At 41.0% G+C, this 17265-nt stretch overlaps 1 protein-coding gene across 1 annotated transcript in view; it reads left to right on the forward strand.

Moving 5' to 3' along the window:
- obscnb (obscurin, cytoskeletal calmodulin and titin-interacting RhoGEF b) overlaps positions 1-17265 on the forward strand; it is a 95671-nt gene that overhangs the window by 26748 nt on the left and 51658 nt on the right. The window contains exons 20-35 of the mRNA XM_047368653.1: positions 2868-3134; positions 3222-3334; positions 3428-3581; positions 3673-3834; positions 3915-4019; positions 4894-5160; positions 7320-7589; positions 7682-7948; positions 8032-8298; positions 9868-10134; positions 10221-10490; positions 12400-12669; positions 14500-14766; positions 15818-16084; positions 16306-16572; positions 16799-17065. Coding sequence (XP_047224609.1) covers positions 2868-3134; positions 3222-3334; positions 3428-3581; positions 3673-3834; positions 3915-4019; positions 4894-5160; positions 7320-7589; positions 7682-7948; positions 8032-8298; positions 9868-10134; positions 10221-10490; positions 12400-12669; positions 14500-14766; positions 15818-16084; positions 16306-16572; positions 16799-17065 — 3747 coding nt within the window. The remainder of the gene's footprint in view (positions 1-2867; positions 3135-3221; positions 3335-3427; positions 3582-3672; positions 3835-3914; positions 4020-4893; positions 5161-7319; positions 7590-7681; positions 7949-8031; positions 8299-9867; positions 10135-10220; positions 10491-12399; positions 12670-14499; positions 14767-15817; positions 16085-16305; positions 16573-16798; positions 17066-17265) is intronic.

The raw sequence follows: 17265 nt of genomic DNA on the forward strand, positions 1-17265 counted from the left end.
ACAGTGACACCTGGAGAGGCGTGATCGGGAGGAATGGCCTCCCCGATCTGAATCCGAGTGGTGTTTTGTTATTGGACTTCTGTGCTAGTCACGGATTGTCCATAACGAACACCTTGTTCAAACATAAGGGTGTCCATCAGTGCACTTGGCACCAGGACACCCTAGGCAGGAGGTCGATGATCGACTTTGTTGTCGTATCCTCAGACCTTCGGCCGCATGTTTTGGACACTCGGGTGAAGAGAGGGGCTGAGCTGTCCACTGATCACCACCTGGTGGTGAATTGGATCCGCTGGAGGAGGAGAAAGCCAGACAAACTTACTGCCGGTGGTGGACACCGGCAGTAAGGGATGCTGTCAAGCTGAAGAAGGAGTCCTTTCGGCTGTGGTTGGCTTGTGGGACTCCTGAGGCGGCTGACGGGTACCGTGAGGCCAAGCATGCTGCGGCCCGGGCTGTGGAAGGAGACATTATCGGGCGGTGGAAGGAGTACTTCGATAATCTCCTCAATCCTGCCATCACGCATTCCGTGGTGGAAACAGAGGCTGGGGACTCGGGGTTGGACTATTTCATCACCCAGGCTGAAGTCACCGAGGTTGTTAAAAAGCTCCGCGGTGGCAAGGCTTCGGGGGTGGATGAGATCCGCCCTGAGTACCTCAAGTCTCTGGATGTTGTAGGGCTGTCATGGTTGACAAGCTTCTTCAACATTGCGTGGCGGTCAGGAACAGTGCCTCTGGACTGGCAGACTGGGGTGGTGGTCCCCCTACAAAAGAAGGGTGACCGGAGGGTGTGTTCCAACTGCAGGGGGATCACACTCCTCAGCCTCCCTGGTAAGGCCTACGCCAGGGTATTGGAGAGGAGAGTCCGACCGATAGTCGAACCTCGGCTTCAGGAGGAGCAGTGTGGTTTTCGTCCCGGCCGTGGAACACTGGACCAGCTCTATACCCTCTACAGGCTGCTCGAGGGTTCATGGGAGTTTGCCCAACCGGTTCACATGTGTTTTGTGGACCTGGAGAAGGCATTCAACTGTGTCCCTCGTGATGCCCTGTGGGGGGTGCTCCAGGAGTATGGAATCGGGGGCCCTTTATTAGGGGCCATCCGGTCCCTGTACGAGCGGAGCGGGAGTTTGGTCCGCATTGCCGGCACTAAGTCGGACCTTTTCCCGGTGCATGTTGGACTCTGGCAGGGTTGCCCTTTGTCACCGGTCCTGTTCATAACTTTTATGGACAGGATTTCTAGACGCAGCCAAGGGCCGGAGGGGGTCTGGTTTGGGGACCAGTGGATTTCGTCTTTTCTTTTTGCGGATAACGTGGTCCTGCTGGCCCCCTCTAGCCAAGACCTACAGCATGCGCTGTGGCGGTTCGCAGCCGAGTGTGACGCGGCTGGGATGAGGATCAGCTCCTCCAAGTCCGAGGCCATGGTACTCGACCGGAAAAGGGTGGCTTGTCCTCTTCAGGTTGGTGGGGAGTTCCTGCCTCAAGTGGAGGAGTTTAAGTATCTCGGGGTCTTGTTCACGAGTGAGGGAAGAATGGAGCGGGAGATCGACAGACGGATCAGTGCGGCTGCCACAGTAATGGGGGCACTGTGCCGGTCCGTTGTGGTGAAGAGAGAGATGAGCCGAAAAGCAAAGCTCTCAATTTACCGGTCCGTCTATGTTCCTACCCTCACCTATGGCCATGAACTTTGGGTCATGACCGAAAGAACGAGATCCCGGATACAAGCGGCTGAAATGAGCTTCCTCCGTAGGGTTGCCGGGCACTCCCTTAGAGATAGGGTGAGGAGCTCGGCCATCCGGGAGGGGCTTGGAGTAGAGCCGCTGCTCCTCCACATCGAGAGGAGCCAGTTGAGGTGTCTCGGGCATCTATACCGAATGCCTCCTGGACGCCTTCCTCGGGAGGTGCTCCAGGCACGTCCCACCGGGGGGAGGCCCAGGGGACAGCCCAGGACACGCTGGAGGGACTATGTCTCCCGGCTGGCGTGGGAACGCCTTGGGCTCCCCCTGGAGGAGCTGGAGGAGGTGTCTGGAAAGAGGGACGTCTGGGCGTCTCTGCTGAGACTGCTGCCCCCGCGACCCGGTCCCGGATAAGCGGAAGACGACGAGTACGAGTACGAGTACATGTGCATCCAATGGTTCAAACATTGTATCCTGAAGGCGCGGTGCCGTGTATCAGGATGACAATGCACCAATATACACAGCAAGACTGGTGAAAGATTGGTTTGATGAACATGAAAGTGAAGTTGAACATCACCCATGGCCTGCACAGTCACCAGATCTAAATATTATTGAGCCACTTTGGGATGTTTTGGAGGAGCGAGTCAGGAAACGTTTTCCTCCACCAGTATCACGTAGTGACCTGGCCACTATCCTGCAAGAAGAACGGCTTAAAATCCCTCTGACCACTGTGCAGGACTTGTATATGTCATTCCCAAGACGAATTGACGCTGTATTGGCCCTACACCATACTAATAAATACTAATAAATTATTGTGGTCTAAAACCAGGTGTTTCAGTTTCATTGTCCAACCCCTGTAGATTCCTTAGCAAAAAAAACTCCCCAGACCTCAGTCCCATAAAGAAACAGTAGTACATTCTCAAAAAGTGAGCAGCATGTCAATTGGCCCAGATGATGATATCCAGTATGTCTGGGTTAATGTCTTGAAAAAGATTGATCTACATGCAAATACTCAGCTTAAAATATTTCTCAATAAGGCTTTAAAAACGTTTTATGCACTAGTGAACTTCAGTTTATCATAGACACGTGACAAGAACTAACACAAATGCAGTAAAGTTTATGAAAAACTATTTTTGTCATTCTCCAAACGTTTTCACTTTTTCCCTGTATGTTGATCACAAAATGCTGTTTTCTCCTTCAGTGAAGAAGATTCAGGTAATAAAAGCTCTGAAAGAAACAGAAGCTCATGAAATGGAAACAGTAACACTTGAAGTGGAGCTAAATCAAGCTGATGTTGAAGGCTCGTGGGGCAGAGATGGGGCCAAGTTAAAGCCAGGGGCTAACTGCCACATCACCACCCTGGGGAAGAAGCATACCCTGACGCTTTCCAATCTGAAGAGGGAGGATGCTGGGACTATTTCTTTCCAAGCAGAGGGAGTCCATACCTCAAGCAAACTGATTGTCACAGGTAGATTCTGCTGCCGCTTAATCCCACTAGGGAACTCTGCCTATTCAGTCATTGCCACTTCTTGACTTAAATGTGCTTATCCTACAGAATCTCCTGCTATGATCTCCAAACCCACTGCGGACATTAATGTTCCTGAGAAGGAAAAGGCAACTATCGAATGTGAAGTGTCTAGAAACAATGCAGAAGTTAAATGGTTCAAGGTGAATAGTTACTTGTTCAGTCAGTGTCTACATACAAAACAAAATTCATTCAAAGAATGTAGCAAATAACATTTTGAAACAACGTGTCTGCAGGATGATGTTGAGCTGAAGCCGGCAAAGAATGTTGCCATTCATTCCTTGGGCCGAAAGCGCACATTAGTCATCAGCAAATGCACACCTGAAGATGGAGGCACTTATATCTGTCGCACAGCTGATGATAACACCTCTGCAAAGCTCACTGTTCATGGTGATTATTGAGCTGCAAACTTAACAAACCAGTCGTAATGTGCTTATTTGGTTATCTTAATAAAATTGATTTTTAATAATGGTCCCTGCAGCTAGAGATATCAAGATTGTTAAGAATCTGAAAGATGTGGAGGTGGTGGAAAAGGAGAGTGCTTCGTTTATCTGTGAACTCTCTCATGATGATGTAGAATACCAGTGGTTCAAAGGAAATACCAAAATTAAAGCCAGTGAGAACATCAAGATTAGACAGGAGGGTAAGGCTTTCAAAAAATGTTATTAATGTGACTTGCAATTATGTTTTGTTACAAGATGATGAGATTTATTTCTCTTCCAGGGAGAAAGCATGTACTGCTATTTAAGTCTGTAAACCCTGAAGACATGGGTGACATTAAATTTACAGCTGAAAAAGCTTCTTCAACTGCAAAACTTAAAGTGAAAGGTAAGCAATATTTGCAAATAGACATTTAAAAAAAAAATCTGATGTTATATGGAGAATGGCATGAAGTCATTAACAATTGTGTCATACTGTTTAACAGTGTTGCAGATGGATAACACTTATTCATTATGTGAAAACTGTTAGAATTAATGCTTTCACCTACTCCATATTTTAAATGTTTGCTTACTTTAAACCTAAACATACTGGCTTCATCAATTTTATTTCTTTCTTAATCTTAATCTTACCTTTTCACAAATGAATTGGTTGTATAAATATAAATATTTACCTTATCATTAGATGTAATATTTATCTAAAAAGAACAAATACCTTGCATCATTCTAACTGTTTTTAGTTTGGATCGACTATCCATTTGCAACTTTCAATTTTTTAATTTTGTTTTTACTCCTCATTGAAGCCTGATGGCACCCCCAATATTTCTCAACAGGAACCAAACTTAGTGTTTTGTGCATCAAGATTCATTTTTTGCTAGGGGCTTTGGCATAATGATTTTTCTGATTTGATGAAGGCAACTATTTGTGTCATTATCTAGTAATTTTGACTTGTTGCTGTCAATGATCACATTGCATATGCAAAAACTATTCAGTTCTAAGGTAGATAGCGGCATAAAGTCAAAGTTTCTTTGAATTGCATGAATTTGTGAACTTTATATTGTACTTTCAAGCCAGAGTTTTGCTTTTATGTTCCATTGCTATAATATTTTAGCTCTGCTTTCTCTGGCTTTGGCATAATTAAACATTGGGCAATGTCCTCCCTTTCATGTGCTTTAGTGAGAGCTTTATTGAGGCCTTTTGCACTGATAGGCCTTTTTGTGACTCAATTACTAGTCTTCAATCACACTATGTTCATGTTACTATAGAGCTGCCTGTCAAGTTTGTGAAGAAACTCAGGGATAAGATAGCGATGTATAAGCACCGTGCTCATCTTGAATGCCAAGTGTCGCGTGCCAGTGCGAAGGTGAAGTGGTTCAAAAACAAAATGGAGATCAAACCCAGCAAAAAATATGACACCAAAAGTGAAGATGTGTACCGAAAGCTCACCATCAACGATGTGGACTCTGGTGATGAAGACATGTATACCTGTGATGCAACTGATGACAAGACATCCTGTAAACTGCTTGTGGAAGGTAAAACAGAAGATGAGAACAATCACTTTTAATCCTAGCGTTGTTGTTGATAGATACACCCACAAAACAAGCCATCAGACTGTGAGTCAATGAGGCATAGATATGTTTATCAGTTTGAAATAATCAACTAATGGGATATACTTGAACATTTACCAATCTCTATTTTGTATCTTTTTGTAACCAATCTCACCTACTAATTTATTAAGATCAGACATTATTTGTCCTATAAGCCAAATTACAAGTTCTGCTGCTGTTAAAATCTATGCAGGCATTTGTCTGAGTGATTGGGCTCATGACAAATAGTGGTAAAACCATAGAGTTTTATTAGTCTAAGTGAAATTGTACAAGAAAATGACTTGCACTTAATTTATAAGTTTTTGTTTGCTCTAAATTACTTGTGATAATAGTAAAATATTATTAAAAGATGAAAGATTCAAACATATAAAGATGTTGATAAAGGAAGACCACGGTTATTACCAAACATTGCTACTCCATGATGAGCTCCTGATGTCAAGCCTTGGCTCCTGGTGCTCAGTCGGGCTCATGCCAAAAAGACAATAGGTAGCCTGCTCCACCTGGGCCCACCACCAGAGAAGTCAAGGTCAAGTGCCAGGTAAGGGTAAAGGTCCAGTCCCTCTAATTTGTGGTTTTATTATCTAACTTCTGGGCGACGAAATTCTGCTTCACTGGCCGGAAAAGAGCTGGAGCTGGTGTGTAATGTTGGGCAATAACGTATAGTTGGATTTGTCTCTGCACACAGTGTGATGTTTAGAACCTTTCTCCTGGAAAGATGCTGGACTTTATCCAACTCTGGTATTGCGAGTGTCAGTTCTTTGTGGTTTCCAGTGGCAAGAGGAAGGCTCTGACTGTTGTATGTGCCTATGCACTGAACTCCAGATTATTTGGTGTACTTGAAGTCTCTTGATGGTTTCTTGGACAGGGTACCAACTGGGAATTTTGCTGTGCTCCTGGGGGCCTTTGATGCCTTTGCGGAGACTGATGGAATCACCAGGAGGTGTTTAATTGGGAGAAATTGCCTCCCTGTTCTAAATCCAGTTGGTATTTGATTGAATGTCTGCAGTTGGAATGTATTGTTCATAAAGAACAACATGTTTAATCACAAGGTTGTCATGTTGATTGGATGAGGAGGAGAACCCAGGTGCAGACAGGAGCACACAGGAGTTTGATGAACATACCATTTATTTAAACAAGGACAGAGAGCTTACAAGAGGGCACAAGGAAAACAGGATGAGGAACACGGGAAGAGTCACGGCACATCGTGGAGTTAAACAGGAAATATGAGCATGAAAACGGGTAGAGTAATGTTGGGCTACCTACGGAAAACAATGAAAAGAATAGAGCTTATATGCTGAGGAAGATGTGGAAATGACATAGGACGTTGGTGTTTAAATATGCTTATCTTTAGCTACAGCTAAAGGTAAGTGGGAAGACTGAGGAAGAGAGATTAATTTACACAGGAGCTAAACAGAGATATAAATAAACACTAAATTAAGTGGAATGGACAAATACCAATCCAAGGGGAAGAAATGAAAATGTACAGGGAAAGAATGGCAACAAACACGAATGAGAACCAAAATCTATCACCTAAGGATCATAACAACGTTTATCCATAAGGGTGACTTCGTAAAAGGCCAACTTGGATCAAACATTGATGGTCGATTTTGTAATTGTAAAAGTAAAACAGCAAAAAACAAATCAGCTGTATTAAATAAACAATGGAAAATATATAGAGTTCAAGAAAAAGGTATGATTGAAAATTACTTGTTTAAATAAAAAATAAGCATAATAGGAAAGATAAATTCCAACAGTTAAAGATTAACATAGAAATAAATATTTATTTCTGGTAAATGTATCAACTATTGAATAAACCTCTCTTTTTTATTATTTTGTTGCATTTAATGGCTCAATGATTATATGTCTTGCAACCTTTTGACCCAGTAATTATTTTATTGAGTCATTTTATTTATTTCTGTACTTATTTTTAATTATGGCAGGAATGGTCCTCCATACTCTCGGGTTATATATTTAATAAACTATTATATAAACTATATATATCTGTAACCTTCAAAATGTATGCTATTTGCATTTTGGAATTAAGTCTGACTTAGCCAGTCTTGATCTTTCTGTGATCCATACAGAACAGTCCATCAATATTGTACGGGAACTCAGTTCAGTTGAAGTGACAGAGCCCTTTGCAGCTGTTTTTGAAGTTGAAGTTAGTATGGAATTGGTGAAGCCTCCGATTTGGACTTTGAATGGAGTTCCTGTGCAGGAGGGTGCTGATGTTGAGATGGAGAAAGAAGGCACTATGCACCGTCTCACCTTTAAAAAGACCAAAGCATCAATGACTGGACCTGTGCAGTTCACTGCAGGGAAGAGCAAATCTTTTGCTCAGCTCACAGTCAAAGGTGAACTTTTGTTTCAGGTTCACAGAACAACTGGGTACCTTTAGTTTTCTGTAATAATACAGTTGTTATCATATTTTTTTCTGTATGTTTAGAGCGTCCGCTTGAGATTGCAGAGCATATCAAAGATGTAAAGGCAAAGGAAAAAAGCACTGCAACGCTTATGTGCAAATTTTCTGCCACACCTAAAGAGGTGAAATGGTTCAAAGGTCCTGTTCTTCTGGCAGCATCAGATAAATACAACTTAAAGCAAGATGCTACGAGGGGTCAACTTACTATTCAAAGATTGACTGAAGAAGACAGTGGAGAGTACCGCTGTCAATCAGGTCCTGCTGAAACCAAAGGGACTCTAACTGTTGAAGGTATAATTTACAGCATTTAGAAAATTATGTACTCACAGAGTTCATCTTCATACTAAAACTGCTTTCTTGTTTCAACGTCTTAGTCCGAGAAATAAAGATTACCAAGCACCTGGCTGACACAGAGGTTGATGAAGACAGCGATGCAATTTTCACATGTGAGATCAACTACGCTGATGAAGATGCACTGTGGCTTCTGAATGAAAAGGTGCTGTTCACCAATGAAGTGAACACCATCACACATGAGGGTAAGGTCCACAGGCTCACCCTGAAGAACTTGGCTCCTCAGGATGGGGGAACTATCACCTTGCAAGTACGCAAAGTGAAAGAATCTGTCACACTTAAGGTTAAGGGTAAGGACTGCTATTCACATTTCTAAAACTCAAATATAATTGCAGCGCCTTGCCAAAGTATTCATACACTTTGAACTTTTCTACATTTTGTCATGTTGCAACCACAAATCTGAATGTTTTTTCTTTGGATTTTATTTGATAGATCAACACAAAATGGTGCCTGATTCTGAAGTGAAAGCAAAAAACTATGACGACATAGTTTTCCTTTTTTTTTTTACAAAAGGTCATAAACGTTTTGTGTGTTTTTCTAGTTAGGCCCCTTCACTCTAGTATCCCTAAATAAATTCCAATTCAACCATTGTCCCTTAGAGGCCACCAGAGTGGAAAATAATATCAACCAGTGTGTAATTTAATCTCAGTATAAATATAGCTGGTCTTTGAGACCCTCACAGGTTTGTTAGAAAACCTAGGAGCGCAAACAGCCAATAAGGACAATAGGGATGAAAACCAAAACAACATCCCAAGCTTTGAATATATGTATTATGGAGCTCTGTTTAATCCATTTTGACAATAGAAACTGTATGGCACTTACTTAAATATGGCTGTCTACCTAAACTGACCTGCCAAACAAGGCCAATCAGGAAAGCATTGTGAAGAAGTAGCCCATGGTAACTCTGGAGGAGCTGTAAAGATCTAAAGGTCAGGTGGGAAAATCTGGACAACTAACACTGTTACATGCCAAACTCTAGTCTTTATGGGAGAATGGCAAGACAAAAGCCAGTGTTGAAAGAAAGTCATTTGCACATTTGCTATGAGAGAGGGATGGACGTGTCCACCTAGAGCAACAATGGAATGATTTAGATCAAAGCACATCATGTGTGAGAATGGCCTACTAGGCGACTGTGGCTCAGTAGGAAGAGTAGTCGTCTTGCAATCAGAAGGCTGTGGGTTTGATTCCAGCTTCCTCCTTACATATGTCAATGTGCCCCTGGGCAAGGCACTTAACCTCAAGTTACCTACCGATCGGTGTATGAATGTGTGAGCGTTCGTGAGTGCGATTGGGTGAATGTGGCTCTAGTGTAAAGCGCTTTGAGCGGTCTGTATGACTGGAAAAGCGCTATATAAGTTCAGTCCATTTACCATTACCTACTAAAAGTCCAAGCATAGATCAAATTTAAAGTATGTGGCAATATTTAAAATACTGTTTACAGGTGCTCTTCATCTAACCTGACTGAGGTTGAACTGCTTTGTAAAAAGAACAGGCAAAACATTCACTTTCCAAAGCTGATAGAGACATACTCCAAAGAACTGTACCTACATCCACATGTAGCTCTACAAATGTTTGACTAGAAGCTGAATACAATTGCTTGCTGCACTTTCTAGATTTCTATCTTAAAAAAAACATTTAAAAGAATGTAACACCTGCTTTCTCTTTGTTGATAAATATTGAGGTTTGTGGTTGTAAGGTAATGAAATGCAAAAAAAAGTAAACGGGTGTGAATGCTTTTGCAGGGCACTGTATGTATTTAGTGTACATAAATACTATTTTTTGGACTTAACCTTCATTTGGTGTAGACAGAAATAAATTATTGCTGTTTGTTTCTCCTGTCTTTGTTTAATGCCTTGCAGAGAAACGTGCTGTGTTCCTCAAGTCGCTAGATGATGTCACAGGAGAGGAGAAAGCCATGATAACTTTGATATGTGAAGCAAACAAACCAAGAGTTTCTCCAATATGGAGAAAAGAGGATAAAGTCTTAAAGGCCGGGACAAAATATGAGCTCCTTCACACAGGCAAGTCTTTGGGACTCATCATTAAGGATGTCACCAAAGAAGACAGTGGAGAGTACAGTTGTGATCTTGGCACAGAGGTCACTAAGGCAAAGGTCACTGTAAGAGGTGAGTACCCTTGTAGTTAAGCATTAATACAGTCTTCCAGATAAGAACTAATACTTTGTTAATGTAGCTCTTGTTTTCTACACTAGAAATTGGTATTGGCATCACGAAAAAACTGAAATCCGTTGAGGTGAATGAAGGAGACACGTGTAGCTTTGAATGCATTCTGTCACGTGAGAACATTGATGACTGCTCGTGGTCTGTTAACGGCAAAACGGTTAAAAACGAAGGTCGCTTTAAGATCTCCAGTCAGGGACGCAAGTACATGTTGATTGTGAAGGATGTCACCCCTGCTGATTCTGGTGAGGTGGTTTTCAGCATTAAAGACCTGAGCTCCAAAGCAACGCTGAAAGTTGAAGGTAAGCCACATGGCACGTCTTGAATGTATTCAGCAAATCAAAATACTTCTCTCTTGTGTTTTTAGGGTGTGTAATGAACTAATATAATATAATCTGCTCTAACAAACCTACTCTAAGCTTTTAACGATCAGTTAAACATATTTAATCAGATCTGGGTTTCTAATTGGCTGTGATGTGATATAATGATGACCTGGACTAAAATGCAAGTTTTCTTAGTTTTAACACAATAAAAACTAGGCTCCATCTGTGTTAGATTGCATTTCACAGTTTGCAATTAAAATAGAGGCATGTACAGGTCCTTCTCAAAAAATTAGCATATTATGATAAAGTTCATTATTTTCTATAATGTAATGATGAAAATTTGATATTCATATATTTTAGATTCATTGCACACTAACTGAAATATTTCAGGTCTTTCATTGTCTTAATACGGATGATTTTGGCATACAGCTCATGAAAACCCAAAATTCCTATCTCACAAAATTAGCATATTTCATCCGACCAATAAAAGAAAAGTGTTTTTAATACAAAAAACGTCAACCTTCAAATAATCATGTACAGTTATGCACTCAATACTTGGTCGGGAATCCTTTTGCAGAAATGACTGCTTCAATGCGGCGTGGCATGGAGGCAATCAGCCTGTGGCACTGCTGAGGTCTTATGGAGGCCCAGGATGCTTCGATAGCAGCCTTTAGCTCATCCAGAGTGTTGGGTCTTGAGTCTCTCAACGTTCTCTTCACAATATCCCACAGATTCTCTATGGGGTTCAGGTCAGGAGAGTTGGCAGGCCAATTGAGCACAGTGATACCATGGTCAGTAAACCATTTACCAGTTGTTTTGGCACTGTGAGCAGGTGCCAGGTCGTGCTGAAAAATGAAATCTTCATCTCCATAAAGCTTTTCAGCAGATGGAAGCATGAAGTGCTCCAAAATCTCCTGATAGCTAGCTGCATTGACCCTGCCCTTGATAAAACACAGTGGACCAACACCAGCAGCTGACACGGCACCCCAGACCATCACTGACTGTGGGTACTTGACACTGGACGTCTGGCATTTTGGCATTTCCTTCTCCCCAGTCTTCCTCCAGACTCTGGCACCTTGATTTCCGAATGACCTGCAGAATTTGCTTTCATCCGAAAAAAGTACTTTGGACCACTGAGCAACAGTCCAGTGCTGCTTCTCTGTAGCCCAGGTCTGGGGAACGCGGCACCTGTAGCCCATTTCCTGCACACGCCTGTGCACGGTGGCTCTGGATGTTTCTACTCCAGACTCAGTCCACTGCTTCCGCAGGTCCCCCAAGGTCTGGAATCGGCCCTTCTCCACAATCTTCCTCAGGGTCCGGTCACCTCTTCTCGTTGTGCAGCGTTTTCTGCCACACTTTTTCCTTCCCACAGACTTCCCACTGAAGTGCCTTGATACAGCACTCTGGGAACAGCCTATTCGTTCAGAAATTTCTTTCTGTGTCTTACCCTCTTGCTTGAGGGTGTCAATAGTGGCCTTCTGGACAGCAGTCAGGTCGGCAGTCTTACCCATGATTGGGGTTTTGAGTGATGAACCAGGCTGGGAGTTTTAAAGGTCTCAGGAATCTTTTGCAGGTGTTTAGAGTTAACTCGTTGATTCAGATGATTAGGTTCATAGCTCGTTTAGAGACCCTTTTAATGATATGCTAATTTTGTGAGATAGGAATTTTGGGTTTTCATGAGCTGTATGCCAAAATCATCCGTATTAAGACAATAAAAGACCTGAAATATTTCAGTTAGTGTGCAATGAATCTAAAATATATGAATGTTAAATTTTCATCATGACATTATGGAAAATAATTAACTTTATCACAATATGCTAATTTTTTGAGAAGGACCTGTATATCAAAATTAGGTCTACAGTTAAACATTTGTGTTTCTATGGCACAGGAAAGGCTTCATCTATATCAAACGGGCTTCAGAACGTTTCTGCTGTTTGTGGTGAAGATGGTATTTTTACCTGTGAGGTGACACAGGCTAGCTCTACTGTAAAGTGGGCCAAGGATGGCAAAGCCATCAGGACGAGCAAGAAGTATGAGATCAGTCAACAGCAGAAGGTCATGAAGCTGACCATTCACAACGTGTCTGCTGAAGATTCTGGAGAGTACAGCTGTGAAATCGTTGGAGGTGCAACTACAAGAGCCAAGCTGGAAATTAAGGGTAGGGATGAAATATAAACACTGTATAAATTTTCTTCTTGCATATCTGGCTACAGCTGGCCAATATATTATAGATTTATTTAAAACTGGAAATTACATTTAATAAAAAAGGCAAATAAAAAGTAAGATCCAACAATAATGATAATAGTAGTTAAATACAACTTGTCAAATATATTCCTCAAAATCCAAACATGCATTCATACATTTTTACACAGTGAAGGCTGAAGAATCAAATCCTCTGAAAATGATATAAGAAGAAATATTCATAATAAACCACTTAAAAAATCCACAGGAAGCTCTAAATAATTAAACATTCAATGTTCAGGTTCTTGTCTTTTCTTACCAAACATTTTCCTCTGTGTTAAAAAAATTGCAATTAAACATATTTAAATGTTTTATCCTTCATTTAACTGTTAAGATTATTTTGTACATTCACTTTAACATAGTGCTGATGTAAGGATTCTGATTATTAATTAAGTAATATTTATCAAAAATTATAATTAAAAATCATAATTCAGAAACATTATTTCTTAACCAAAATCATTACTTACGAATAGAAATCATAGATGTCCTCTGGTGTTGTGATTATGGGCTCAAAGCCCTTAATAATTACGTTTAGTAAATTATTATTAATAATTGATAAATATGAACCAAAACCACACTAGATGTCACTGTTTAATCAACCGCTTCACCGAAGGTGGGGGAACTTTGACCTTATTTTGACAGATAAATCCCCCATGCACAAAACAAACACAAACACTTCTCTTAAATATATATGTGAAGATTTATTGAAGCCATATAGCCCTGATATACTTCTATTCTGGTCCAAAAACCTTCACCTAACCAACAAGCAGTATTCTACACAAAGGGGATAAAAATGACTACCTAACAATAATAATATAAGAAAATATATGCGCATTGAGTGTCTATGAAGATCAAACCAGCAGTTTTATGGACAAAATGTGCATTTTGGGTTCGCTTCTAAAAAGAAGCCCTCCTGGTGTGCTGATGTCTCAATTGCAGCCATCATCTGGTAAAACGGTGGGGCCGCGCCCTTAGCTACTGGCAGCGGATTGCCCCAAATCTAGAACAAAGAGTCGTAAAACTCTGAGGAGGGAACTCAGTGGAAAAACTCCAGTAATAAAACTGGAACAAAGGAGTCATCAGGCCACAAGGCCCAGACTGCAGTTTCTTTGAATGAAAAACCTTAAAAGTCCAACTTCTAACTCCCGGCTGATTTGGGATCAGCCAGGCAAAAGCATGAACACGCACCTTGCACAGGAAATCAAAACAGCTCAGCATAAAACATTTCAATCAATATTGCATTCAAAAACTTGATACTTTGGATTAACTACTGGTGATTCTAAATCACCTTAACTATGCCTCATCCTGCCCAGACCTCTAAATGCACCTATCCGATTTAACATAAAAAAAACGAAATTACTTTGGCATTGATTTCTTTTCTCCACCTGTTGAGGATGGGTCAGGTCAGAAGAAAACGGGGGGTGGAGGAAAAGTTTGCTTGCGAGCTTTTGTCTCTCCAGATATGTGCCTCCTTTGCGTCGTTCTGTGAGACACACTGGAAATGACAACGAAAGTTTATTTTCCGCAGGTTTTATAATCTCAGGCGACATCAGAACAGCGACATCTGTTGAGCATGTCGTACTGTGCAGCCTAGTTGGTCTGTTTGACCAGAATGGATGACTCCAATGACTGAATATTAGTCTGACGTTAGATTGTCTCCTTTGGGTTCCCCATAATATATAACATACAAAGGGGTTGCGAGATAATCCTAATTTTCTAAAACTGTAACAATTCTGCTTCTTACCAGAACCGATCCATAAATTTACCAAAGTGCTTGAGGACATCCAAGCAGATGAGAAAAGCTCTGTGACTTTGCATTGCGAAACAGCACAATCTCCATCCACAGTGACGTGGTTGAAAGGCCACACAGAGCTAAGGGCTGGAGGTCAATACGAGATGTTCCAGAAGGAGAGGGTCCTAACTCTCATCATTAAACAGCTGGAGGAGAAGGACACTGACATCTACACGTGTGATGTGGGCACTGCTAAGAGCATGGCGAAGGTGACCGTGAAAGGTGAGAAATTAGACATGTGTTAGGAACTGAAACCTTGACATTTACTTCTTCCCCAAACATAAATTTAATAAAGCAATCATGGCATCCCCTCTGAAGTCACATTGGATGATTCCTCTAATCTATTTTGATTCTTTTATTTTATTTTGTTTTGCAATTTAGTCATTTATTTCTTGCACTTGTTAAAATTAATGGTGTTGCAACGTATTATTTGCTGTTGTTTTGAAGTAGAAATTTTTCTTATACTTTGTCTCAATAAAAAAAAAAATCCTACAGCTTTCACCAGAGTGAAACTTTTGCATATTAGAAATTTACAAATTTTCCTATATTGTATGTGCTGCAGAAAACATGCTATACTTTTATGTTAGGTGCCATTTCCTCCCACTTTGTCTTGGGGCTGGGTGATTGTTTGCCGAGCACAAACTCCAAACATCTTTCATTTACATGTTTTTAATTATTCCACGTGACATAGATCTATTTATTTATTTTTGCAGTTTAATTTAGATTTTGCTCTGTAGAACTATAAGTAGAGCCCAAAAATGACATGTTCTAGGTAATCAGTGAAAACATCAGTCAAATTTAAATTATATTTGACCTTTAAGATTAGTGTTGCATTATTGGAACACACCAAATAATACATCATTATTACCTATAATTATTTAACGTTTCCTATCAGCCAGTTTCATTGAGAAGCGACTGAAACCAGAAATGAAGGAGAGCTCAGCGATCCTTTGCTGTGCACTATTAAAACCTACAGGCAACATTCAGTGGCGTAAAGGAGCAGAAATGCTTAAATCAGGAGAAATAATGACTTAAATATACCTTCTGTATAGTTCAGATGATAACTGTAATGTTGAGAATAGAGGAGAATATTCTTGTGTTTGTGGGGACCAGACATTGTCTACTAACATAAGAGTCAATATTATGAATTCATGTCTTTTTTATCAAAAGTTTAGAGACAATGTATTGTTTCGTAATTTAAAAAACCTAAACTTCTGAAGTTTCTTTAGATTTTGTGTCTAATTTTGATGTAATATAAAACCTACTTGTGCAGCATTGCTGACAACATTTGTAAAAATGTTGGAGAGCCAGGAGGTTGAAGAAGGAGCCAGTGTTACTTTGCATTGTGAGCTCTCCAAACCTGGAGTCCCTGTGGAGTGGAAGAAGGGAACACAGGTCCTGAAGTCTGGAGAGAAGTACCAGATGAAGCAGAAGGCCTCTGTGAATGAACTCGTTATTACCAAAGTGGTGCCAGAAGACAGTGGAGACTACAGCTGTGTGTTTGGAGACCAGAAGACCACAGCCAGCCTCAAGATCAAGGGTAGGAAGAGAATTTGTAATCAGTTCATTGTAACCAGTTTTTTTGATTGTCTTTTCTTCATGTATGTATTTAAGCCTGTTTGTTGTAGATCCTGTTTGTCATCAAAGTGTGCAAGCTGTCAGTTTTAAACCTGACTATTCAGTTTAAATGTACTTTGTATTAGTTTATGTACTATTTGTTGTGGCATAGCATTGACTAAGAACCAAATAATAACTACGCAGCCCAACCAGTGACCTTCAAACAGAAGTTGGAGAGCCAGGAGGCTGAAGAAGGAGCCAGTGTTACTTTGCATTGTGAGCTCTCCAAACCTGAAGTCCCTGTGGAGTGGAAGAAGGGAACACAGGTCCTGAAGTCTGGAGAGAAGTACCAGATGAAGCAGAAGGCCTCTGTGAATGAACTCGTTATTACCAAAGTGGTGCCAGAAGACAGTGGAGACTACATCTGTGTATTTGGAGACCAGAAGACCACAGCCAGCCTCAAGATCAAGGGTAGGAAGAGAATTTGTAATCAGTTCAATGTAACTTTCTTTTCATTGCTGTATTTAAGCCTGTGTGTTATAAAGCCTGTCTGCCATCAACGTTTTGTGTCATAAATGTGTGCAAACTGTCAGCTTGAGGCCTGGTTACAGTTTTCAGTTTAGGTTTGCTTCATGTACGTTTATTTACTATTTGTTGTGGCATAGCATTGACTATGTACCAAATAATAACCTTTCAGCCCAACCAGTGACCTTCAAACAGAAGTTGGAGAACCTGGAGGCTGAAGAAGGAGCCAGTGTTACTTTGCGTTGTGAACTTTCCAAACCTGGAGTCCCTGTGGATTGGAAGAAGGGAACACAGATCCTGAAGTCTGGAGAGAAGTACCAGATGAAGCAGAAGGCCTCTGTGAATGAACTCGTTATTACCAAAGTGGTGCCAGAAGACAGTGGAGACTACAGCTGTGTGTTTGGAGACCAAAAGACCACAGCCAGCCTCAAGATCAAGGGTAGGAGGAGGATTTATAATCAGTCCATTGTAACTTTCTTTTCATTTCAGTATTTAAGCCTGTTTGTTATGAAGCCTGTCTTTCAACAACGTTTGTGTGTCTAGCGTGTTCAGCTAAGTTGTACTTTGTGTATGTACAATATCTTATCAAAAACATTCACACCTCTTAAACATTTCCACATTTTGTGACATTGCAAACAC

The sequence above is a fragment of the Girardinichthys multiradiatus genome, chromosome 6, assembly GCF_021462225.1.
Source record: "Girardinichthys multiradiatus isolate DD_20200921_A chromosome 6, DD_fGirMul_XY1, whole genome shotgun sequence".
NCBI classification, from domain to species: Eukaryota; Metazoa; Chordata; class Actinopteri; order Cyprinodontiformes; family Goodeidae; genus Girardinichthys; species Girardinichthys multiradiatus.